Source organism: Poecilia latipinna, unplaced genomic scaffold (genome assembly GCF_001443285.1).
Source record: "Poecilia latipinna isolate Pla-1442-1.1 unplaced genomic scaffold, P_latipinna-1.0 Scaffold2851, whole genome shotgun sequence".
Classification (NCBI taxonomy): Eukaryota; Metazoa; Chordata; class Actinopteri; order Cyprinodontiformes; family Poeciliidae; genus Poecilia; species Poecilia latipinna.
The window spans coordinates 58,424-70,212 of record NW_015115467.1 but is presented as its reverse complement, the minus strand read 5'-3'; the positions used below and the strand labels follow the sequence as shown (position 1 = coordinate 70,212).

The 11,789-nt window shown below is 39.1% G+C and overlaps 1 protein-coding gene across 1 annotated transcript in view; it reads left to right on the top strand.

Annotated features, from left to right (window-relative positions):
* Nucleotides 1-1,027: 1,027 nt before the first annotated feature.
* Nucleotides 1,028-11,789, top strand: part of col28a1a (collagen, type XXVIII, alpha 1a) — a gene marked incomplete at its 5' end in the record, with an annotated part of 37,909 nt that continues 27,147 nt past the window's right edge. The window contains 12 exons of the mRNA XM_015021762.1: nucleotides 1,028-1,593; nucleotides 1,720-1,740; nucleotides 1,859-1,918; nucleotides 4,822-4,875; nucleotides 4,975-5,019; nucleotides 6,147-6,173; nucleotides 6,455-6,499; nucleotides 6,592-6,636; nucleotides 9,531-9,584; nucleotides 9,680-9,748; nucleotides 10,166-10,234; nucleotides 11,580-11,648. Coding sequence (XP_014877248.1) covers nucleotides 1,028-1,593; nucleotides 1,720-1,740; nucleotides 1,859-1,918; nucleotides 4,822-4,875; nucleotides 4,975-5,019; nucleotides 6,147-6,173; nucleotides 6,455-6,499; nucleotides 6,592-6,636; nucleotides 9,531-9,584; nucleotides 9,680-9,748; nucleotides 10,166-10,234; nucleotides 11,580-11,648 — 1,124 coding nt within the window. The remainder of the gene's footprint in view (nucleotides 1,594-1,719; nucleotides 1,741-1,858; nucleotides 1,919-4,821; nucleotides 4,876-4,974; nucleotides 5,020-6,146; nucleotides 6,174-6,454; nucleotides 6,500-6,591; nucleotides 6,637-9,530; nucleotides 9,585-9,679; nucleotides 9,749-10,165; nucleotides 10,235-11,579; nucleotides 11,649-11,789) is intronic.

Below are 11,789 nucleotides of genomic sequence, written 5' to 3'. Positions count from 1 at the left end.
CAATGACTACGTGTCAGCCTTTTAATGGGTAGACTGACTGATTATAGGTTTAATGACAACTGGAGTACTAATAGTGGACAGACCTTAGTTTAACATGTTCCTATGGTGAAATTGATTTCTATCTTTTCAAGCGGTGCCATCACTTTTGCCCAGGCCCTTTTTACTAGTTTACTAATCATAGTTTTTATGAAAGATTTTGTTGAACCACAATTTAAATGCAATTTCTGATTTCCATTGGTTAATTTTCAGTAAACTTTTATGTTATGTTATGTTTATGTTATATTTATTCAGTTTAAAGTTATTTCAGTGACTGTTGTAGGTTTTTCAGTCATTAATAGAGGGCCACCAGCAATTTTGTGAAAGTGTTCACATGGAAGACGCTGTAATATTCCGAGCTAAATGGAGTATAAACAATGAACAAACATTGCTCCAAAACACAGACTTGAGGAAACCCAAACATATCTGTTTCCTTAGATTAATAATGACAAATTACAAAATGCTTCACACAGTACCATTAGATCCCGCACATTTTCCACTCGAACTGTGGGGACGTAATGATCTCCACTTGATCTTAATGTCCACTTTGAATGCGGCCCAGCAATGGACCAAAAGACACACAGAAAGTTTTTGTTGCAGAGAAAGAAAAGCATTACTTATTGGTCCAAATTGTAATGTTTGGCCCATAGAGCGAAGGATTTAGTGAAGTTGGCAGCTACCAGAAGTGTTATTGAAGTTTGTGTGTGACAGCATTTCCTTTCCCTCACCATCTCATTTGGGTGGCTATGTTTCACACAGTCTCAAGCAGTGTTTTAAACGAAAAGCAAAAAAAAAAAAAAAAAAAAATTGGATTTTGGAGACATTTCCAGAGATATGTAATTCTGTTTATCTTCTGTGGTTATGTGCTTCACATGCTACCACATTATTTCGTGTAAGATTTTTGGATCTTTTCCAAATCCTGGTTTCATCTGCCGAAGGTGATTGTTTCAGTACTATTCAAATGTAATAAGACTGTTTTCTCTCTGGCTAGCCTTGGTCTGCCCAGTGGAAATCATGTTCATAGTGGACAGTACAGAGAATGCCCAACCTGTGCTGTTTGAGCAGCAGAAGACGTTCATCCTGCGCTTCAGCACCAAGCTCATGCAGCTTCAGCCTGCAGGCTGGCGTCTGCGCCTGCGCCTCGCTGCCCTGCAGTACAGCAGCAAAGTATCAGTAGAGCATAACTTCAGAGACTGGCAGGACATGGACGTCTTCCAGAGTCGGGTGGCCTCAATGACTTTCATTGGCCATGGGTCATACTCTGCCTATGCCATCACCAATGCCACCAAGGTATTCAGGCAGGAGACATCCCCCAGTGGTCTCAAGGTGGCGCTGCTCATGACGGACGGAAGAGACCACCCTCGCAGCCCCAGTGCCATCACAGCAGCTGCAGAGGCCAAACAGCACAACATCAGGGTGTTCACCATCAGGCTGTCTGCACAGCCCAACCCAGATACCATGGGAACACAGCTACGATCCATTGCCAGTGCCCCCCCACAGCAGCATGTGCTCAGTCTCTCTGACAGCCAGCTTGATGAAAAACTCTTCAGTGAAATAGTGAGTAAAGTTGCTGTGGTGGAGAGGTCCAGCTCTGCTCTTGTTCCATCACGAGTACTATGATTTTATTCATATTTCCATTTTTAAAGGACAGATATTTAGAGACTGATTTTTTCCTTCTTGCAGAACACAGTTGTTACAACAGGGGTAAGTAACATTAGCTCTCAGATTATACATATTTTTCAGTCAGAGACTATTTGCATCTTTGATTACTATATATTTACAGTGTGTCAGTTAAGATGTGTTCTCTGTATCTTTATTTCAGTGCCCACAGCCAAAGAACTGTAGGTGTGAGAAGGGGGAGAGGGGTCGCCCTGGCAGTCTGGTAAGTATGCTGTGATTGGCATGTATCACACTAAGTAGGTTAAGGGCATTTCTGCATGCTGCATGATCTTAAGGCCTTCGTAAATTCATATATAGAGAAACACCACCTAGTTATGGTTTAGTATTTCACATTACCCTGAGATTGTCTGCTCTGCACTGGCTGCCTGTATGTTTTATTTTAAGATTTTTCATTTGATATTTAAACTTATAAATGATCAGGCATTTTTTTTTATTTAATAGAACTTATAAACAAGCATGTTTCCAGAAGAAGACACACCAGTGGCTTCTGGACAGGATTCATCTTGTGACCAGAGTGTGTTGTTGTGTTGTTGCTCCAGAACTCTGGAACTATCTCTCTTTTTTGTGAGAATGTCTAATATTTTGTGTGAGGATTATGGTTTTCTAGCACAGGTTGATCAATTAATTCAGTCATCTGGTGTCATGTTTTTCCCTTTATTGGTTAATTAGTCCCAGTGTTATCATGTTGTACCTTTGATTGTACCCGCTCTGTCATGTTCCTTCATTGTTCCTGCATGTTTTTAACCTCTAGTGTTGTGCTCTGTCTTTGTTGGGACCTTAACAGTTGTGTGAGTTTATCTGAGTCTTGGACATTCAGTTTTCTGTGCTACCTGTTCTCAACAAATTGTGTCAGATCCTGCTGATAGTTTGATATTAAAGAAGGAAGTTTTTCTACCTCACGCTTGATCTGAGTGCTGCTGCTCTTCTACAACACTACAAGTCAAGACACTTTGAATGTTTTTAAGGATTTTTTAAATCCTCATCTTTTCAAGGTAGCTTTTTATTCCAGTTGAGCAAATATTGTCGGGCTGTGCTTTTCATTAATGCTATATTTATTTTTTCTGTCTTTAGTCTGATTGATTAATCAGATTAATGTTTTCTGTTCAGCACTTTGGTCACTAGATGTGTAAGATGGTCTTTAAATAACATCGTACACATTGATTGATTGATTGATTGATTGATCTAACAGCACCCATGAGAGTTAGCATTTTCTTTTTATCTGAAGGTTGTGGTTGAGCAGGTAAAGATGATTCTCAGTCTAGCCCAGCTGTTTGTTGATTCAGATATGTTCCATGGTGTCTAAGCTGTCATAGACACCATGGGCATGTATGTTTAGCAAATCTAAATCTTAAATCCAAATCTAACTGTTAAATATTGTATTTATATCTATGATACCAACTACCTTCTATTTAAAATAATGAAAAAGATACTGATATATTTAAGACTTACTGATCACTTATTCAGTTACTTCTTAAAGGAAATCACCTGTGGCTGTTGGCGCCAGACCAGCTGGTCTGAGGGTTTCAGAAACTGGTGAGCTGGTGGGATTTTCACGCGCAGTTGTATCAGTTCACAGAGAAAATGTTCACAAAGAAAGTCTGGAACATGTGTGCCTTGTTGGTGTCAGCTGAGAATGAAGACATTGGTGCAGGACAATGGATAGGCAAAGGTAGCTCAAAAACTGCCCACTACTTCCAATATATGGCAAATACCATCCAACCTGTTAAGTCATGAAGCAGATGAATTACAGCAGCATACACTGGGTACCACTCCTATCAGCTGAGCACTCCTACAATTCCTACAAGCTCACCAAAACTGGACAATAGCAGATTGAAAAACGTTATTTGGTTGATTGAGCCTCAAATTGAACTGCAACATGAATGAATGATGATCAATGTGCCATGAGCTCCAAAATCCTGTTAGGTTTACCTAATGTGTAGCCAGAGAGTGAATCTGTTAGCCTGGCTGATGCTTTTAAATGCAACTAGTTCTGTAGCAGCTTTACGGCCCAGTCTGCAGGTGTCCTTCATGTTCTTTAGAAAAGGGTTTAGTCAGATATTCTCTCATCCTCAATAGCAATTCTGGTGGCCTGATTGTAGGTGCAGTTGTTTGATTCTAATATACGTCAAGTGAATGATGTTAAATAATGGGACATTATGTCTAGACCGCAAATGTAGCAGGTTGTCAGTGGCAGTGGTGGAGAAAGTACTCAAAATATGTACTTAAGTACAGTAACGAAGTACTTGTACTTCGTTACTTCCCACCACTGGTCAGTGGGTTGAATTTATCAGAGGCAGTACTGAAGAGAAATGTTTGGAAAGAAAGTTCAGTGATGGGGGATCAACCGTGAGCAAAGCTCCAGCTTGTGTTGGAGACAAGCCACAGTCAGGTCACTGATTTAAATGTACTTTTTGCCATGTGTACATTAGACCTGCAAGTATTGAATGTTTCCGTTGTTGACAAATTGGTCACAGTTCATGCTGTTATTATTTTAATTCACCCTGCTTTGCTAGTTTCTGTTCTCAGTACTGGTACATGCGTTTGCTACAACTAAACCCTGTACACCATTTACTGTACTTTGTAGTGTGTGGAACCAAATATATAAATGTAGAACAATTCAGTCCACGTTTGACCAGCCCACATGTTTTAGAGTGTGAACTGAAGCTGAACAAAAGTTGAGATTACTTCTAAAAAGCAGTTCTAGCAGGATGCTGACCAGGGAACATAGATGACCAAACCACCGCCGTCCTCCACTCTGTCCACTGGCTCCTGTTACACATGAGGCTCAACACAAACTGTCTCCTCACATATCAGTGCCTATATGGCAAGACACCATTCTACATTAGGGATCTCATCAAATTTCCAACAACCATGAGAAACCTTCTTCATTCCAAAGACAGTCCCTGTTGGATGGTTCTAATATTACAGACTGGGATCCAGTGATCCCAGTGTGGTTTTTTCCTTTGCCTGTTCATCATTGGTAGAAATCTCTACCATGCTTCCATTTTCAATGCTCCTATGTTGCAATAATACCAGGACAAATGATCAGTATGTTTTGCAGTCTGGAGTTCCTGGCTGCATAAGTGATTCTTTTCTTTGATTCAGGGGAAGCCAGGTAAGACAGGTTTGGATGGTGCTCCAGGTCCAAAGGGGTCTCAGGTAAAGTTTTATCTGTCATCATTTTCTGTTGTTTATTAGCTGGATTAAGTGATGAAGAGTTGTTTGACGGGTTGTTTTGTTTGAATTTGTTGAATTCAGGGTGAACCTGGTACTAATGGGCGCCCAGGAATCTCGGGCCTTGAGGTATTTCAAAATATTTCAATCCTCTCCTGCTACTTTCCTATGATGGCATTACTAACTAGGAGATATAATGTTCACTGGTCAGAACGTCAATGTTGATGTTCTTGAATGACACATGGTAAATTAATTGAATTTATGTAATGGTGTTCTTTTCCTGCTGACTTCCCAGTGTTTTTAACCAATCACACTAACAAAACACACACTCACACACCAATCCACAGATCAGTAGGTAACCTGATGTTAAGTGTCTTGACCAGGAGCACACTGACTGTAGCTTAAAGCAAAATCAACTACAGACTGCAAGACTACCGCTCTTCCAACTAAACCACAGTTGACTCATGATATTTCTTTTGCCTTGTTACATGATGCTCATCTAGTTCCTGGACTGTTCAAAAAGTTACTACCGTGTTTCCCCGAAAGTAAGACAGTGTCTTACTTTCTTTTTATCCCCAAAAGACCCACTATGTCTTACTTTTGGGGTATGTGTTATATTGGAAAAAATTTGTCGAATTTTTTGTTTTAACCATAAAATGAACATTTATTAACAACCTGAACCCAACCCAGTTAACAATCTCTGGCAGTCTGGGCTTCACAAAGTTCCCACGTACATTTCTCTCCATTCGGTTTTCAATGTAGTCATTGATTTCCATACGCAGATAGTCCTTGAATGGCTTGTTAATGGCGATATCGAGAGTCTGAAGATAAGCCGTCATCCCTGCAGGAATCATGATTTGGTCGATTCTCCGCTCATGAAGGAAGTTTTTCATGGTTTTGGTGGGGTGTGTGCTGGCTGGATACGTAACTCAGTAGTTACATGGTTTCTTTTGAAAGATTAGATTATAATGAACACAAATATTCCACCAATATAAACATTTAGTCATTTTCAGGTTGAATTTAGAATGTGTAAAACTTGTTAAAATGTTCTGAGCCTCTGTTAGCCTTCCACAAGTCTGACAATTCACTTACTTTGCTGCAAACTCAGTGATATATGTGTCCACTACAGTTCAAGGAACTGGTAATAACATTAAAGGACATTACTTCAGGAAATCTGAACTACTGCAATGTTTAATGATAATGTGGCTTGTACAACATGATGGAAAACACATAATGTAAGGTGGTTCTTTTGACAGGGGAGACCTGGCAGGAAAGGTGAAAAGGTATGCATTTCTAAATAACATATTTATGGAAAACTTTGACTGGAACTATGTGATGCATATTTCTTTATTACAAACACAAAGAGCACATTTTGGATTCATTTGTTTGCAGCTATGTCATGTTTTAATCAATGGCTTCCCATCATAAACAAATAAGTTCCACATGTAGACAGTCGTAACCAAAAATCAGTCAGCACAGCTTTGGTTTCAGTTGGTTTGACTTGAGTCAGTGTCTGGGTTCAACAGATGTTTTCTCTCCTCTGCTGTCTGTGTTCATCTTTCAGGGGGAACAAGGTGAATTTGGAGCTTTTGGTGCAAAAGGAGGAAAAGTAGGCATTACTGCATTACATCAATAAACTGTTGTGATAAAAGCTCGCTGAAGTGCAAGGAAAAATTAAGATATCGTTTTGTTTCTCCACAGGGTCTGGCTGGACCTGCTGGATTAGCAGGCCGTAAAGGAGAGGAGGTGATGTCTAAATAATATTATTACTTTGATTAACAATCTTCACACATAGTTGAAAATTATTAATAAACAATCCAGTACATTCCAGAGTTGTGACTCTTGGATGTTAAATTTAAGCAGGGTTTGTTGATATACTTAATAATGAACAACCTTTGGATTTAAATGGATTAAAAAATAATAAAAATAAAAGTAATACTTTCTTTAGAATTGAGTTGTATCATTATCTAAACAAAGCCCTAGATCACTGTTCTGTGATTTGCTCAGATGTTTTGCATAATCTTTTGTCAGCACGCAAGTTTCAGCTGAGCACAGTAAAAAAAAAAAAAAAAAACATACTTATGATCATAAAACAGGTAATCTAACTATGTTATTACCCAAATTGGCATTTGTGTGGATCTACAGATCAGTTAAAAGAACAGGCTGAAGGATAAGTCAGTCAGAAAGAGAGAGAAAAAAATACGACATCTAGAGCAATAATGACATGTACATACAGTTAGAGTCTTTGTTCTTGTAGCAGTTCTGAAATAGACCCTCTTAAATCCCCTCACCATCCTGTGCAGGGCCTTCCACACTGAGAGGAAGCACATCCATCAGCTCTTCATCATGACTGGACAATACAACCAAAATGTATTTATGTCCAATTTAAATCATTATGATTCATATATAAATGATTAAGATGAAGACAGCAGCACTGGGATCAGAATAAAGCATACATTATTCACCTTTGTCAGCTGTATTAAGAACAATACATTTCATCATTTGATCTTTTTATCTTGTGTGTTCTTTGTAAAACTAAAGACCAACTTGTTTATTGGCTTAAGTGCCGATACCTGCTTTGTGTGGAGTCTTAATGTCCCCATGAGTCTGGTGTCCCCCACCCTCCACCCACCACATCCAGTCTGGGGGATTTGGATTTTGTAATGCTTGTATGTTCCTTTTTCCCCTCTTGTGTGTTGTGTGTCTTTCCTTGTCTTCATGCAGACAAGGAAAGTGAAGGAAAGTGAAGGAAAGTGAAGGCTTTCTCCATAAAGCATGTTTGTCCCACAGTGAGCAGCAACTGAGCTTTCTCTGCCAGCAGGAAACAGACTCATTTGTTTCCTGTCTGCCAGGACAATTCCTGTCCTGGCAGACAGGAATTTAAAGATTCCTGTCTGCCATGTGCGCTGCAGACTCTTGGTTCATCTCCTGCTCTGCACTTGTGGAATGTGAGATGTGGATTAGGTCTTATCCTGTTCCCAATGTAGCCTTTCTAAAGCAGGGAATCCAAGCTTCCAATGTTTAGTTGGGGGTCTTTGAGCAGACTTTGTTCCAGAGGATGAGGATTTGGGCATATTATCCATCCCCTGTCTTTTTAAATGGTTGTTGCCCCTTTCAAGGTCACTGAAACAACAGGATTCATCATCACAGTTCCACAATGTTCAGTGTTAATATAGTCTGCTTCTAGTTCCCAGGACAGTCACTTACATCTGCCGCCAAAGCTTTATTTAGGTTTTTTGGTTTGATGTTCATCAAGTATCAAGTCTAATAGACATCTATGGCAGAGTTATGAGAGTTTGATTTGTCTCAGTGAAAACCAGACAGAAACTTTGTTTCTGCTGGTCTGCTCTAACAGAGGGAAGGAGGGAGAGCAGAGCAGACGACCAATAAACACCAGACCACTGTTTTCACAAAAAGATGTGAAAAAGTTTGGATCCAAACATCCCCTCCTAAGTGCATTAATGCTTTCAAGGATTGAAATTATTTTTAAAAAAAATACATTAAATAAGAAATTAAATAATATAAAAATCACCAATTGTTCAAATAAAACCTTCCCAGTCGTATGACTTTACTTAATACAGTCAGTGATGAACAGCTATCACAAACTTTGTTTCTGCTAATGGACTTTTAAAGCTAGATATTGGTGATCATTGTTAATAGTGAAGGAAATGTTATTCCACTTATTAATGGAACTTGTGATTAAAAAAAAAGAAATCCTGGCTTTGGTCTTTCTGTGAACTTTTCATATTGTATGTCTGATCCGTCTGCTGCTTGACTAGAGATTCCAAACGGCCCTAATTTAAAAGTGAATGAAACACGGACAAACCCATGTCTGCAAAACATGGGTTTGTCTGGGTTTGACTCTGACAATTTTGTCACTGACTCCAACAAATGTTTACATACAGTGAAATAAAAACACCACCATTCATAAAATTAGTTTAAGTATAATATAACACACAAAATAAATAATTTATGACCTAATGTTTTTGTGGCTGTCTGGTCCTGGTGGACAGAAATCGTAGATCTCTCGTGTGGAGGTTATACCCTTCCAAGTCCTCCAGGTGGCAGTAATGGCTCACTTTATAGCTTCATTTCTTACACAGGAAAGCAGCCAAGGCCAATAAAATCAGGAACGTGGTAGGTCATTTTATTTTTCTAATGAAAGCATTCCTCAAATTCAAATTCCAAAATATTTTATTAATCCCAAAGGGAAATTAAATAATAATACAGTGTAGAATGTCTCATGGTGCTATAGAAATAAAGCTGACTCATGTTGCAGTGTGAGGGTGTTGCAGGTGGACTATGAGAAGCTACTGAATGAGTTTCAGGAAATGGATGGACACAATTTTAAAGATGTGAAAACAAATACTAGACAAAAACACCCAAACCTGACTGAACCTGATCAAATGCACAAGAAGGAAAAAGACAGTCAGAGTACGCTTCTGTACTTTATGGTCACATTTATCGATTGTTTGTTATGTGTAATTATGGTGTTATTTGTGTTTGCGATTGAAATATTACATGAATAAATGAATTACATTAGGGAATAAAGGTGACTTCATTTGCTACAGCTGGCAAAGAAAGCATGTCAGTATGCAATGCTTCTTGTTTTTAAATTTTTGCTTTGTTCTGTTTTCCAGGGAGACAGAGGGCCACCGGGAGACCCGGGGCCAGAGGGACCATCAGGGCCTAAAGTAGGAAAATTATTCAAAAAGTCTTGGATACTCTGAGTTTATTTTGCTCCCAAGCTAAGGTAAGATTCAAATCTTCCTGTTTGGTGTTTGAAAAGGGCAATGCAGGAACAAGGGGGACACCTGGACCTCCAGGAGAAAATGGTGTTGGCTTCCCGGGTCCCAAGGTGTTTTATGGATTCTTTCAATATTTGAATCAGAAAGCACTTAGTTATGAGGGCTGGGAACATGAGGCATGCATTAAAATATCCATCCATCCATCCATCCATCCATCCATCCATCCATCCATCCATCCATCCATCCATCCATCCATCCATCCATCCATCCCTTAGTGAGGTCGGGAGGGCTGCTGGTGCCTGTCTCCAGCTAATGTTCCGGGCGAGAGGCAGGGTCACCCTGGACAGGCCAGCAGTCTGTTGCAGGGCAACAGAGAGACAGGCAGGACAAACAACCATACACACACTCACACCTAGGGAGAATTTAGAGAAACCAATTAACCTGACAGTCATGTTTTTGGACTGTGAGAGGAAGCCGGAGTACCTGGAGCATTGAAATATCTCACTTATAATTAATGACTCTTTCAGGGTGACAAGGGAAGCCAAGGAAGACCAGGTCCACTTGGTCCGACGGGTTCTGGTGAGCCGGGAAGTCAGGTCAGTTGAGAAAAATAAACCACACTCTGACAACAGCTGAAGAGAATATTACTTCTCTCCAATGTTTCTATTTGTTCTCAGCGTTATACTGTTATGCTGTTAACACATGACAGTTCTGCACCATGTGAAAGAGATCTGCTCCATTATTCTTTGCAGAACTGCTTTAATTCAGACATGTCTGAGGGTTTCTTGGCCTTCGATGTGGATGTTGATAAGGTCTTTGTTGTATTTTTGAGATTTTATGGATATATTGGATCATTGTTCTTGCTGCAGAGATTTAGATTTTAGATCAGGGTTCTTCTGATGAAGTGATGTTGTTAAGCTGAAGGGTCACTGCTGTGCCGAGTCTTCTTTGTTCTGTACTTTCTGAACTGTTTACACAGATCAGACTGCAGCTGATGAAACCATTCACTGAGTCAGCTGTTCTTAGTTCTTTCTTTTTATTTGAACAAGTGACAGATCATTCAGTTTTTATGAAGCACCGATCAGGAATAAATGTCCAGAAAAGTGTAAAACAGCTGAAAGCCCCTTTAAGTCAAACTCACCTGTTTGGAGATGTTATCAATAATAACTGGATCATTGATCAAGGTATTTGATGTGTATTTGATGATGATTATTCTTGATGATGTTGATAATGACATTTGGAAAATTGTAAGTTTTTTTTTATTGTTTCATAACTGGTTACTTTATTATATTTATATCATGTGAAGCCCTCTGCACTGCCTTTTTGCTGGAAGGTGCTGTAAATAAGACATGATTTGACTTGATTGAAAATCCTAATAGGCAATGTAAATGATTGAAAATCACATTGTCCCTTTAAGTTAAATTTCTACACAATGTGGATTTGATTAACCCACAAAACTATACTCAGCCAAACCTTCTCCACTCACCCAAAACAAAAACTGAGAGCCGTTCCACTTCTATGTGACTCCATCACTGACCACAATCTACTGTTTTAAAAAAGATCTTCAGACATTTGTTTTAACAAAATGCTTGGTTCACTTTCTGAGATATTCGTTTTAATCTCTTTTATTTATTCATTCATTTAAATGTTTTTATCCATTGTAGCTACTTGCTTTTGCAGACTTAGGAGAACTAAAGATACAAAGGACATTATTAATAAAACCTATTATTATTATTCAAATTTTTGGCATCTTAATTAACTGAACACGTCGCTATACACTCTTCAGTTTTTTCTGCTGAGGTTGCTATTTCTTGTAGTTTTACTACTCTGATGAAACATTCATGTTAACGAGGCTTGGTCACTGTTACAAACTATGTGCAACAGTAAACTTCCACAGGAGAATAATGTCTGGGTTTGTTTTGTACTGGTTCTAATGTTTAGGGTCCGATGGGGCCTACAGGAATACAAGGGTCTCGTGGTTTCCCTGGTGATGGTCTAGTAGGACCAAAGGCAAGTCATCTGGAATTTGTTGAGTCAACCTGACCTTTAACAAACCACACAAGTGTCAACTCACAGTTTTGGTAACACTTTATTTGAAGGGAGGGTGAATAAGACTGTCATGACACTGTCATAAACATGGCATAACACCTG